Source organism: Gymnodraco acuticeps, unplaced genomic scaffold (genome assembly GCF_902827175.1).
Source record: "Gymnodraco acuticeps unplaced genomic scaffold, fGymAcu1.1, whole genome shotgun sequence".
Classification (NCBI taxonomy): domain Eukaryota; kingdom Metazoa; phylum Chordata; class Actinopteri; order Perciformes; family Bathydraconidae; genus Gymnodraco; species Gymnodraco acuticeps.
Genome location: NW_022991439.1, coordinates 45,149 through 59,759, shown reverse-complemented (window position 1 = coordinate 59,759; position 14,611 = coordinate 45,149). Strand labels below are relative to the sequence as shown.

Below are 14,611 nucleotides of genomic sequence, written 5' to 3'. Positions count from 1 at the left end.
AACAGAACCAAGCAAAACATTTTATTCACACATGAAGAAAATTAGGACTCAAAGTAATGACTATTTATCATGCAAAATGCACTTTTGTACGTCTTTTATACATGAATATGTGTCCACGGTGTGTCAGGGAACTCACCAAGTGTCAGAAAACACAACCCTCTCTCTTTTCCTCCATACCCAAATCTCTAAAAAACGGATCTGATACAGACTGATACAGATTTGAAATTGTTCTGACGTCAGAAACGGGGTGCTCCTCCTATATGGGCAACTCTCCACCTATCAGGGGAATGTGGGGTTGGGCCACGGCCATTGCCCAACCTGTCATTCGCATATAGGCTGTCAGCAGGCTAAAGCTCCCCAGTCAGATCTGTAGTTTTGCCTACTCTAACAACAATGTCTAAGGGAGTTAAACGTTGTGCTATTGTTGGCTGCAAGAATCGGGACAAGGGCAAGGTACTGCATGCAATGCCATCCCTGGAAAAAGAGAAGAATCTGTGGCTGGAGTTCATTTTCCAGGGACATGTGGCAGAAGACTCCAGCAGATGTGTGCAACATTTTGCCCCGGGACATGTTTATGAACTTCACTCAAGTCAAAGAAGGATATGCCTCCAAACTAAGGCTAAAACCGGGATCAATACCCACCATCCGGGACCAGGCCAGTGAGCATACTTGCCAACCCTCCCGATTTTCGCGGGAGACTCCCGATTTCATTGCCTTCTCCCGGTTTCCTCCCGGGGTCATATTTCTCCCGCATTTCTCCCGATTTCTGACAAAATCAGATTTACTCAGGACTGTTTCCACTCGGGTTTTAATACAGCTACACCATTGTTTGGTTTCCATGGTAGCGCGTCTCTTTAGCAGCGCGCGCAACTCAAAGTCTGAGAGGGTGAGGAAGATAGTCACAGAAAACTGAACAAGAATCGACAACACGACCCTCTGCTCACTCCTTTCCTGTAAAATACAGGTCCAGCCCACACATATGCTCCATCAAGGATGGTGCTACAGGCCGCAAGGGAGTGCACTTACCACTACAATAAGCATGTTAATGTTAATCTAATACAGCTTCGGCGATGATCCACTAGCACCAGGTTTTGAAATGCTCCCGATTTCTGAGGTCTCAAGGTTGGCAAGTATGCCAGTGAGGCCACATCCAATTTGGAAGCTGTAAGTTTTTATTTTGCGGTGTTTTTCCTGATAAAGCTATTCTAGCTTGTAGCATGTACTGTAGCATGTATCATGTAGCTTCGCCGTATCAATGTCGCCTCAAACCCAAACAGTAATCGGTTAGGTGTTTATATGTTTTTGTAACATTTTATTTTGTATGCTCAGCAGTCTTTGCTTTTATTTTAATGATCAGGCATTTGATAACATGCTCAGACATACTGCCGCAATGGCGATCTGTGTGAAGGCTGTAAAGCCACGCCATAGCCAGTGGCGACTGGTCATTAGGGGCAGGTGGGGCACAGCCCCACCTAGTGTCAGCAGAAAGTATTAAACAAAATGATTAAGAAAAAATGCAAAAAAGAAATTAAAATATAAAATATATTTTAAGATCATGTTTAATCATCTGATTCGTCTGTACATTGCTGTTTTAGTCAGTGTTCTTCTAATTAGTGTCTACAGTGTGTGCCTATTGAGCTGTTTAGAGCCATGTGGGACAAAACCCGATCCTGCCCCTCCCTCTCCCTGTTTAATCAATGGTGACTGTAAAAACTACACTGCGCATGCTCAGAGTATTGTCCTATGTAATGTGTGTGGCAAAAAAATAATGACCATAGGGGCATAGAGCTGCCATCCCCACCATACGTCATCTCACATAATTCAGAGCTGATTGGCTGTAAGTACGTGTGCCGCGAAAAGTGTGGTGTGTGAAGAGGAGAGCTGCAGTGACGTGATATCATTGCTTTTCCCTCGACAAAAAAGCAATGATATTTCTCCATAGAATTTTAGAAAATAGCTCCAAATAAGATCTGTGGGAAACAAACCTGTTAGATAAATGCACGTTTTGTTCAGCCGGATAATATCCACATGTCTACCCTACTTTTATAATTTTCGAATCATAAATCTATTGATTAGATTAGATTTATGATAGACTTTTGAAACTACAAGAAGATAAGGAGGACTTTTACAAAAAAGTAAGAGATTTTTGTACAGAAGGATAGGCAACTGGACTTAATCTTCATGTCAAGGTAAGACTGCAATTTTATTGAAAATGGGATCTTACTAAGAGAGAACAATTAAATATGTAAATGATAAAATTACATCTTTTGGGTATCCTTTTGTTGAACTGTCTGTTTAAAATTAATTGAAGCATCAGATAAAAAAAAGCTTTTGAAAATAATATTATATTTTGATTTAGGTCAAAATATAATATTTGTAAACCTGAAGAGTCAGAGCCTCACCAGCCATGAACCTCACTGCAGAAGCTTATATATAGACTAGTGCTGTCAAAATTATCGCGTTAACGGCGGTAATTAATTTTTTGAATTAATTGCGTTAAAATATTTAACGCATTTAACGCATGTGCAGAATGGCCCGTCCCATACGTGCCACCAGTGGCAGCGCCAGGGTATGGCTGGGGTAGGTTACACCCATACCAAGAAATGGCTTAGCCCCACTAGGCCGCAAGGTGAACCTCGAAAAGTCCTTTAGAAAAGAAATCCCGCTCCACAGAAGTGAAACTACACAATCTTTAGTTCATAAAAAAGAACGATTCATGCTTATCCACCAAAAAAAATTTCGTCGCTAAAATTCCTGCCAATTCTTCTAGGCACGTAATTATTGGCTGAACTATTCCCTTCGAAGCGTAATAATATCTTGGTCCAAAGTCGTGCCATGGTTCATCACGTGATCGTGCTACACCAATTGGGTAGCTGCATATTGTCAACAGAAGTGAAAGATGGCGGCCGCCATGGTTTCATCGAGTAGCGGAGACGAGGAAAACGCACCAGAAAGTCTCAAAAAGTCAAAATTGTCAACACACAAACATTGTTACATGCATATTACGTCTGTGAAGCACGAAAAGGTTGATTGTTTTACCAATACAAGATGGAATACGTACAGGACAAGCTTACAACGGTCGCTCGGCTTGAAGGGAGACTCTCGGAACGTGGTGGCTGAAAACCACAAGCACTGTCTTGATTTCGAGTTCGAAGATATTCCTGAGGACGCTGGCTTCCACCACACATGCTACATAAGGTTTACCGACACAAAGGCCATGACGAAGGTGGAAAGACGGCTCGCACGTGAGGGAGATCAAGACGTTAGGGAGGACCTTGAGGTCGAGCCCATCCCATCGACGTCTCGCAGCACGTACCGAAGCCAAACAGAGAAGCTACGATCAAGGTCAGGCCTGCCAATCGCAGGCTCTGGCCCCGTCCTTCCTGCCCTGTGCATTATATGCAAGATGAAGGAGAAAATGATCATCAAAGCAGGCAAGCGACAAAGGGATCAACTGTGTAAGGCTGAAACATTAAAAGCAGGTAAGCAAACCCCCTCCCCCACCCACACACCACACACACACTACACACACACCACACACACACACACACACACACACACACACACACACATTCTCTGTGGTTGAATAACTGAAAGGTACAATTATGTGTGAGAGATACGTCAACAAACTCATTGAGTTGTCCTTTTTTTCCGTTTAGGCAAATTGCAGAAAGCTGCTGAGAAGAAAGATGACCAAAGTGTTCTTTTACATATAAAAGACAAAGACTGTGTGGCTCTGGAGGTGCGGTACCACAAAAGCTGTTACAGTCAGTACACCATGTTTTTGCTGAGACCTGACAAACCAGAGACAGAACAGTAAGTTATTTCTCCTTGGATTGCTTTACCTATTTGCACTACCACCAGACTGCAGTCCAGGTGTGTGTCGGCGATGGCTATATATATATATACACATACACATACTTAACATTATAAGTAAACATCCAATTTCCTTCTGTTATATGTGCACACAATCACAACACTTATTCATTTATCCATTTATTTACTTCTCATTCATGTGTTGTAGGGATGAGGCAATGTTTGATGCCAGTTACAAGCTGTTCTGTGAGAGGATCATCCGCCAGAGGCTGCTTGTCAACAATGAGGTGCTTAGAATGGGCCAGCTGAGGCAGGCCTTCATTGACATGGTGAAAGCAAACGAAGGTGTTGATGCTTCAAACTACAGGTAACTGCAATGTAATACAAGTCTTATTATTTATCATGTGCAAGGCCAGCTTTAAACAAAATGTGTATGACAGGCCTGTTTGGAGAAACCCCCATGACGTGTAGTGTGTAGTGTTGTTTGTGATGATGTGGGCCTTTATTTGGCTTCTTTGGTGTTAAATGTGCTGTATGGCAGATAGGTTCTAGTCTGTAATGTCTTGTATCACCTCCACCACTCTGCTTTTGATGGTACTCCTGTGACTCGTAATTGTCACTGTTTTGTTGTGTTACAGACAGGATCTGTTGAAGAAGAGGCTGGCTCAAGATTTCCCTCAGCTAGCGTTTCACATGCCCACCAAGCGCAACGTCTGCGAACTGGTTTTTGCTGAGACTCTGTCAAAGGATGCACTCGTGGACATGCTACCAGATCCATCCGGTACGGAAACAACACAGTCCAGTGAATTGAGCCAGACAGACAGCGACAATGAAACAGGGAGAACAAAGTGCCAAACAACACATGAGGACACAAGGACACTGTATACAGCAGCGTTGTTTTTGAAAAGACTGCTTAGTGACACTCCTGGCATGTCATGCCCATGGCCTCCCACTTCTGAAAATGTAAATGTCACTGAATCTCAAACTGTTGTCCCCATTGGACTATACAATCTGCTCAGCTGGATTATAGGTTCCACTGAGGAGCCAACACTGGATCATTATGTCAACATTGATGATGACGTACATTTGAAAGTGTTGTCTGTTTGTCAAGACATTGTGTACCTTGCTTCCAAGGGCCGCAAGCAGACACCCAAGTCCTTGGCTTTAGGTTTAACTGTTCGACATTTAACTGGATCATCACGCATTGTATCACTGCTTAACAGACTGGGACATTGTGCATCATGGGACACAGTTTTGAGTCTAGACACTAGCCTTGCCCAACTGACACTAGTAGAAGGCAGAGACAAAATACCGAAGGGATTCTCAAAGCGGACACCCACAACACTTGTGTGGGATAACATTGACTTTGGTGAGGAGACACTATCGGGTCGTGGAACTACTCACCATACAAATGGAATTATGCTCCAGAGTGTGCCCGGCGAGCCTATGTCCACAGCAATCAGACAGCCACTGAGAAAGGGAGTTACCTCATTCATAGCCCCCCCCCAATGCCTATACAACCTTACCATCAGTCCAAAAGGCAAGGGCCACAGAACTTGTGTCAACCAGTGCAGTCAGCGACATGCAGAATGGACACCCACTTTGCTGTACAAGCTGAAATGGCATATGCTTTTGTGAAGTCCACATGTACGGATAGTTGTACAATCCCAAGCTGGACAGGGTTCCATACACTGCTTCAGGATGAAAACACTCTGCAGAAGTCCGCATTGTATTATCTTCCAGTCATTGAAGCCTCACCAACAGAGATGTCAACAGTCAACACTATCCTGAAGCGAAGTGTCCAGATTGCTGACCAGCTAGAACTGGATCATATAGTTTTAGTGTTTGACCAGGCTATATATGCCAAAGCACAGCAAATACGCTGGAAGGATGTTGAGTTTACAAAGCGTCTAGTGATTAGACTAGGTGAATTCCATACATGCATGTCCTACCTGAGTATTCTAGGCAAAAGGTTCGGAGATGCAGGACTGCAAGATATCCTCATTGAATCTGAAGTTGTTGCCCCAGGATCCATCAATGGGGTACTCAATGGCCATCACTACAATCGCAGCATGAGGGCTCATAAACTTCTATATGAGAGTCTGCAGCGCATCCGGTTTATCACCTTCATGGACTCCTTGCCACCCCAAGAGAGAGCTGCGTGCATGGATGTCATCACTGAGATGGAATGTGCCTTTCCAGACAGATTGATGGATGTTTTGAGTGCAGATCAGAGGTTTGATAATATGTGCTCGAAATATGCAGACTTTGTGCAGAGGAGGAGTACAGAGAATGCAACATTTGCTTTCTGGAGCTCATACATTGACATGATGCAGCTACTCCTCCTGTTTGTGAGAGCAACGCGAGAATCAAACTGGCAGCTTCACCTGTCAACCGTCCGGTTAATGATGCCATGGTTTTTTGCCTACGATAGAGTAAATTACGCTCGATATTTACCTGCATACTGGCTGGAAATGATGAATCTGCCTGTCACACATCCCTCTTGCCACAGTGACATGAATGTGAAAGGCCAGTGGACTGTCCAGCGACAAAGTGTTCATGGATTTGCCTCCATTGCTTGCGACCAGGCTATTGAGCAAACGCTTAACAGAGATGCCAAGACCAAAGGTGGCTGGACAGGGATCACACAAAATCGGTCTGCAGTGTATCGCTGGATACTGTCACAGCATGAAAGAGCCGCGATAGCAAGACAGTGTGAATCAATGGCAGGGATATCTCCTGAGCTACGGACAAGAAAAGACCTGGACAAGACACGCATCTCTGCTGATGCAAAGGCTGTGAGTAGAATCTTGGACACTATTGATTCCATGCTCAACCCTTTTGATGTACACCAAGACGGCATTGTGTGTCTTAGCTCTGGAAGAGTAGCAACAGGAGAAATCACAAAGGATTTGCTTGTTGCCTCAGAAAAGGGTGAAAATGCTGTAAAGGAGTTTATGGAGCAGAGACTGTTATCCTAAACAGTTGACATATTTGCCCCCATAATATCACAAAAACTCAAGACTCTCAGTGATCAGAAAAAGCCCCCCAAAAAATCTGCAGCAGGCAAGGAAGTGATTTTGCGTGCTGACAAGAAGTTATTTTCCAGGCTCCTCATCCTTGGCCAGAGCAGGAAAATTGAAATGAGGGAAATTCTGTCATATTCCTTGGGAACTGTGTCATATCCATTAGCAAGTGCTGATGGTTCACTTGCCAAAACAAACAAATCAGCTCTCATGGATCTATTGCAGAGCAAAGGTGGAGAGTGCTTGGTTGACAAAGTTCCAATAGGTGGTGCCATTCTTTTTGATGGCATGGCAGTCATGCAGGCCATGCCATCCAGACCAGCAACATTTGGAGAGCTTGCAGAGACCATACTGCAGAGCATACTCCAACTTGCTTTGCATCACAAGTGTACACGCATTGATTTTGTCACTGACCGGTATCCACCCATCAGCATCAAAAGCCTAGAACGGTCCCGTAGAGCTGATGCAGGGTCACAACTAATAACAATCTTCAGCCCAGATCAGAGAACTCCAACCCAGTGGAAGAAGTTTCTCTCTGACGGAAAAAATAAGGAAGCACTGGCCGAATTCCTTTATGTGGCATGGACACATGCAGACCTCACAACAGTGGGTAAAAACCTCAGCTTGTACATTGCCCATCAAAATCAATGCCACTGTGTAACTGTCATGGAGGGTGTACAGTCTGTTGATGTTGTTGAAGACCTGCAGTGTGATCATGAGGAATGTGACACACGGGTGTTTTTACATGCCCAACATGCTGCACAGGAGCACAAAGCTGTCATCATCAAGAGCTCGGACACTGATGTGGCAGTCATTGCTGTAAGTCTGCAGGCAGATTTGCCATGCAGCTTATATGTGTTCACAGGGACTGGCAACAGGACACGGATCATTGACATTGCCATGGTGTCATCAGCTCTCGGAACCAGTGTGTGTTCAGCCTTGATTGGAATTCACACGTTCTCTGGGTGTGACTCCACAAGCGCTTTCTATGGCAAAGGCAAAAGAAAGTCATTTGCTGTTGCATGTGAGAAAGATGACTACCTTAAGGCTTTCAGAAGTTTAGGTACTAACTTTGACTTGGAGCAATCAACATTTGCACTTCTTTGCCGGTATGTATGTCACCTGTATGATCAGCCAGCAGCCGAACATGTAAATGATGCTAGGTACAAGGCTTTCTGTATGGCATCATCGGCCTTGCCAGAATTAAGCATTCCCCCTACTCATGATGCCCTCCATCAGCACTGCAAAAGGGCAAATTACCAGGCAGCAATAATGAGGTCCTGTCTCAAAAGAGAAATGAATGCTCCATCACCTGCTGGATATGGTTGGGAAATAGAGGATGGGAACTTACACGTCACCTGGATGACAAGAAATCCTGCCCCTGACAGTGTGTTGCATGTGATACACTGCAGCTGCAAAGAGTCTGCCTGTGAGAAAGGCAGATGTTCATGCTTCTCTGCAGGACTCTGTTGCACAGACTTATGTCATTGCTCAAATTGTGCAAATAAAAAAGAAACAGGAAGAGAACGATGACTGCCCTGACACTGACAGTGAGGAATAGGAATAAAAGAGCCTTCTTTCCATCTTTCTTAAGCTCTTTTCTGTTCTTTTGGTTTTAGTGCCTGGCCGACGCGCTCACACATCACTCATAGATACGTTTGTTTTTGGTACTAGAACAGAGTATAATCAGCATGACTCTTTTAACCAGCTGAGGCAATCACAGCACCAATCAGCCGCTCCGCCCAGCCTGACACCAATCAATTATACTACATTACATGTCCTTCTACTGTTTTCTATGTCATACCTTTTATATTTGTAATAAATCTCGTTTTTATGGTTCATCAGTGTTGTTTTCATTTGTGGAGGGATGAATGAGTAAATAAATGAATCAATGGACATTGGTATAAGTAAGGCAAGGCAAGTTTATTTACATAGCACTTTTCAACACAAGGCAATTCAAAGTGTTTTACAAAAAATTAAAGACATTAAGAAAATGGCATTTAAAATCAGTCATTCAAAAGAAAAGCTAATAAAAGAAACATTAAAAGAAAAAATACATGGATACAAGTTACAGTGCAGTCTAAGATATGAATAGTTCAATTAAAAGCAGCAACAAAAAGAAAAGTCTTCAGCCTGGAAGTACTGCATTTTATTGATCTAAATTACTTAACGTAACAAGTTAACCTTCTTCTTGGACGCAGAAATCAAGTGATGTTTATTTTAAGAGTGCATTTAACGTGTACAGGGTAACAACAGACAGACAAAAAGTCCTCAGTCTAATGGAATAATCCCAATGAACCTAGCGATGTGAACATGGCAGTCCAGGAATGATAGTTTGATAAATATGAGTTTGATATACTTTATTAATCCCCGTGGGGAAATTGTTTGTAGCTGGAGTTGGCTGATAAACGCTGCTAGTCAACTCTGTTCCCAGATAGTAAAACCTCTCACAAATACCGCGTATATAACGCAAATACCTCGGACTTAGTGATGTATTAAGACATATGACAAAACATGACATAAAACAAGCATACAGCACTGTTTAGAATCCATTTGGTCTGGTTTAGCGTAACCATGGCGGCCGCCATCTTTCACTTCTGTTGACAATATGCAGCTACCCAATTGGTGTAGCACGATCACGTGACGAACCGTGGCACGACTTTGGACCAAGATATTATTACGCTTCGAAGGGACTAGTTCAGCCAATAATTACGTGCCTAGAAGAATTGGCAGGAATTTTAACGACGATATTTTTTTGGTGGATAAGCATGACTCGTTCTTTTTTATGAACTAAAGATTGTGTAGTTTCACTTCTGTGGAGCGGGTTGAAACGATAACAGGGTTCACCTTATGGCCTACACCATGAAAAATGATGTTAAAGTAAGCAAAATAAAGTCTGCCAACTTGCGCGGAGTAAATTGCACAGACAGCAGTTAGTAAGATTGATTTCAGTAGCCACGGTTTTGAAAACTTTTGTCACGTAATGATCGTCTTCTCAATAGAACATCTTTGATAATGTCTTCTGGCCAATCAGAATCAAGATAACGGCGTGGTGTTGTTGCAGGAAGTCCCGACGGAGAATACTTTTGCTGTAGTACAGGGGTGCACATAACTGGTACGCAGGTTATGTGCGTAATCTGAAATGCGTACCGTCACTTGTGTCACAAAGCGCATTTGCGTACCGACGTACTTGTGAAGCTTTTCCAGAAGGCGGTTAGATCACCGGACGACAGAGTCGGTCTCCGTGTGCACAGACAGGGCTGCTGTTAACGTCGGTCTGTACAACGGAATTGTGCCAAAACTACGCCAACCGGCTGCGGAGGGAGACTCCCCCCCCTTCACTGGAGAACTGTGCTAAAACAGCTGATCACAACGTTCACACTCTGTGGTCAAGAAGTACTCCACGAGCCGCCGCCCCCCCCCCCCCCCCCCCCTCTGTCGACTTTCCTGAAGTACTCCCCCGTTGATAGAAATCAACACTGTAATGAATTAAGACCCCACGGTTTGATGATTGATAGGTGTGTGGGTTGTCTTTCATTTTGACACGCAGAAAAATGTTATAATAAACATAGATACTGTATGTTAAATGGATATATCCGCCTTCTTTCATTTATCTTTCCATTCCCACAACAATATACATAAATAAATGGCATATTTTGGACATAGTTCGAATGGTGATTAATCATGATTAATTCATTTTTAAACTGTGATTAATCTGATTAAAAATTGTAATCGTTTGACAGCCCTAATATAGACATCTACGTTTTTTGTGCCCCACCACTTTTGTACATATAGAAACGCCACTGGCCATAGCAGATAACACAAGTATTTATTCTCGTATTACTGCCCAACCCTACCGATTTGGGCGGTAATCTACCGCTTTTGACATGTTCCTACCGACTCAGCTGGCTTTCCCTACCGATTTTCAATCTTCCAAAACTATAGCAAATCAAAATGACTCTACATAGACACTGGACTCGAGTTTTGGCGGACACCGTTTGCAACGTGTCCCATCATACAAACAGTCCTCTGTGTTTCTGAAAGAGAGACAACGTGCAGACCGGGGGTAACGCTGCCTGCCTTTCCTCTGCAGTCTGCACCCCCGGGGCTGATGGATAATCACTCCCAAATGAGTGAGGGAACAGAGACGAGGCATTTGAGTCCTGCAGGGTTTCCCCGTTAATATCAGTTTCTCGAAAACACATGTTGGCGACTGAAAGACATCCAGTGTTTGGTCTTTTCCTGAAGCATCCTTCACCTACAGTGTCTCAACTGAAAGAAGACCACAAACACACACAAAATATAATACCATTTTGAGATTTGGGGATATTTATCACTTTTTCTGACATTTTCAACACCAAACATGTCGTTAATGTCTCTGTTTAGTGAACTACAGCAATCTGAAAGCCTGTACATTATTTATATCACACTTTATCAGTAGACAAATGCAGGAAATGACTTTTTTAATGCAGTATTTTCTGATTTATGGCGCAACACAAAGATATTTCGCTCTGTGACTCTAATATGTCAACAACATGAAACAAGAATATGAACCTGGCTTTATCCAATGTTCACACAAGAGTTCTACATCCTGACACATCCTTCATCTACACTGTCTCAACTGAAAGAGGACCAGAAACACATTACAAATATAATAAAATGTGGAGACTTTGGGATATTTATCTCCCATTCTTTTTCCTTTCGGGCACATGTCGTTGATGTCACTGTTTACCAAACTACCACTTTTTCTGAAAAATGCTTAAAATGATGCAATATATGTTAAATACATGGTTTATACATGTAATTACTGGGGTTCCATTTCTTCTGATTACCTCATTTGGGCGTGCACATTTGCCGCGCGCAAACCTACCTCTTTTGGATTTGGAAAGGTTGGCATGTATGAATTTATTAGTATTTTGTATCCTCTAAAATCATATAAAGTAAGTTATAATAACAAACGTAATCTTCTGTAGCTAAGTGCCGTTTTTTGCAGCGTTATATGTACAAGCTTTTGTGTGTTTACTTGTTAGCGCACATGAATTTAAATGTGTGTGTGTGTGTGTGTGTGTGTGTGTGTGTGTGTGTGTGTGTGTGTGTGTGTGTGTGTGTGTGTGTGTGTGTGTGTGTGTGTGTGTGTGTGTGTGTGCACGACTGTTGGGATACAACAGTGTGTGTATGTGTGCAAGGGGGAGACACGCCACGAGTAAAACCGAGCTAAAGCACCGTTGGTTTGTTGTTGTTGTTGTTGTTGTTGTTGTTTTTGACGGGGCCTTACCTCCAACAACAGGCTAATTAGCAGCTAGCACTCATTACAGTCAGTCTACTGAGCTCAGCCCCTCTCCAACACATCATCTGTATCCTGTCAGAAACATAGCATGCACGTTACGGTTCCAAACTAACTCAGATTGGAAAAGGCTTAGCAAAGAGCTTTGCTAAATAGAGAGTTTTAGCCCCCATCTTTTGGGATTTCAGACTATAATTATCCAAATAGTATTTTCTCATCCTGAATACTAAGTTGAGATGATTTTGTTCCAACTATGTTTTCTTCTTCACAGGCCAGCACCTCACATGCTACCAGCAGATTACCTGTGATGGTAGATTCTGCATGTCAGACTGACCCACCGAAGCACCGTACTGTTCGTACACAGCTCTCCTCGAGCACTCTTCAAGGTTCACGTCGAAGTACAGGTTAGAAGCACGTTATTAAAATGTTCTTTGGATACATCTTGACATTCTGATGTTGTTGCCTTGAATTTGTGTGCTTGTAATTGTTGTAAAGTCTATTTGTTTTATATTATTTTTTTGTTTTAATGTCAAATACAATTATGTTACAGCTGTCCAGGCTAAAATTCCCTGCAGAAGCATTGGTGTCGGCACACTAAATGTTCCGTTGGAAGCGCCAGTGCCATTTTTAACATCCACCCCCATAAAGAGACCACCAAAGAGGCCCTGTGTAGACCTTGAAGAGGAATACGAAGATCCATTTGAGGGAAGCTCTTCTTTGGTGATTTCCGAAGGCCAGGATGCAACTTATGATCCAGCAGAATCCATAACAAATGCTACAGTAACAACAGACATGTCGTAAGTTACTGAAATATCACTATGTGTGTGTTTGTCTATGTCTATAAAGCATGACAATTTCAAATATAACAAATGTGACTTTGATTTTCAAATTCTTAGGAACGCCAACCATTTGCAAGCTGGAGAAAATTCTCTCAAACAAGAGGATTTTGAAAGCTGTGGCCAAACTCAGCCCCCACCACCAGACTTCATCTTTGGAGGCATTCCACGGCGTCATCCTGCGCTTTGCTCCAAAGAATGTTGTGTTTCCATTTCTTGGAATGTTGTGCAGGCAAAATACACCATAGTTACTTATAGTCCATGGGCCCATACCTGGATTTCCACTTATCGGTACCACCCAAAGTGGCAAATTTTAGTGAAGTGTTTTCAAGTGGCATATATCTATAGATGATATTTTGGTATGATAGACATTCCAGAGTGGTAGCTTAGTCATAGAAATCAGCTATTGAATACAATGACCCGAAGCGCCAAATTCGAAGGCGTAAAATGTGGCTTGAATGTACATATAACTCAAATACCAACATGAAGTCAACCATTTAATGGCTAATGCATTGTTCTTATGGTGTTGTTTAGTTAGACAGGTCATTCTAAAGTAACTTGGACAATATTTTAGCCAAATAAAATTATTATTACTTGGAAAAAAAAAAACATAAAACATGGAACTGCATAACATAGTTACATGTACATGTCTGTAGTGTCTAGCTTTGACCAGCCAACTAGACAAAGTCAACTATACTACCAGTTTTACATATAGAACTCCTTCACAAGGTCAAGAAATATTCATGGGGGCAAGTCTAGTTTGATTTACTTACATATTTACCCAGTACTTGAGTATACATCAGTTTATACTCATCGACAGTGACTTGCCATGCACTTCATGGGTACTATACATTCATCTGAAGTTGTACCGGTATGACTATAAAGTCCAGACCATTGCCTAAACAAAACATTGTCAGTTCTCTTCATCATCAGTGTCAGACTCGTCCAGTTCCACTGCGACTTCGTCCTCATCTTCACTTCTCTGGTTGGTGCATGTCTGCAGTTTGCACATGTCCATGCTGGTTCTCCAGGCACACACAGGCTGGAAGTTTGCAGATATGTGCACACTTGCAGGACATCAGCTGCAATACTGCATCAGGTGCCGGTGATCCCTGCATCCATTCTATTTCCAGACTGCCATCGTCACCTGTAGTCCAGCCACAGCCCTTGGGGTCTGGCACAACAGGTTCACTCACAAGACAGCGTCGCCAAATCGCGGTCTGATAGTTCGCGCGGAGGACGTGCATGGTGCATGGTGGCAGTTGGCTGGATTCCACCTCTCCCCGTTGTGCACAGAAGAGTTGGTAGCGGAGTTCATTGACATCAGAGGTGGTGGATGAGGATGCATACAACCGGCAAACAAAGTCCTGCATCTTATCAAATAGGTCAGCAGATACATCCCATGCTTCACCAAGACGCTTGAAGGCCTCCTGGTAGGTCTCATTCTCCTTCAGATGCTTCAGTGCACTTAACTTTCCACGACCAGCGAATGCACTGACCGTGTCACACCCAGTGAGAGCATGTAGTCCAACAAGACCTTGGCAGACTTCCTCGCCCAGGGAGCTCGCTAGTTTACCAATGTCTATGTATCGTGTACGATTCTGTGTACCACACTTCTGATACAGAGGGCAGGCCATCGTCTTGCTGAA

The 14,611-nt window shown here is 43.0% G+C and overlaps 1 protein-coding gene across 1 annotated transcript; it reads left to right on the top strand.

Moving 5' to 3' along the window:
- Nucleotides 1–3,705: 3,705 nt before the first annotated feature.
- Nucleotides 3,706–8,322, top strand: LOC117532792. The gene is made up of 3 exons (XM_034196286.1): nucleotides 3,706–3,816; nucleotides 4,025–4,183; nucleotides 4,455–8,322. The coding sequence occupies exons 1-3, from the start codon at nucleotides 3,779–3,781 to the stop codon at nucleotides 5,452–5,454; spliced, it is 1,197 nt and encodes a 398-aa protein (XP_034052177.1). The 5' UTR covers nucleotides 3,706–3,778; the 3' UTR covers nucleotides 5,455–8,322.
- The last annotated feature ends 6,289 nt before the right edge of the window (nucleotides 8,323–14,611 follow it).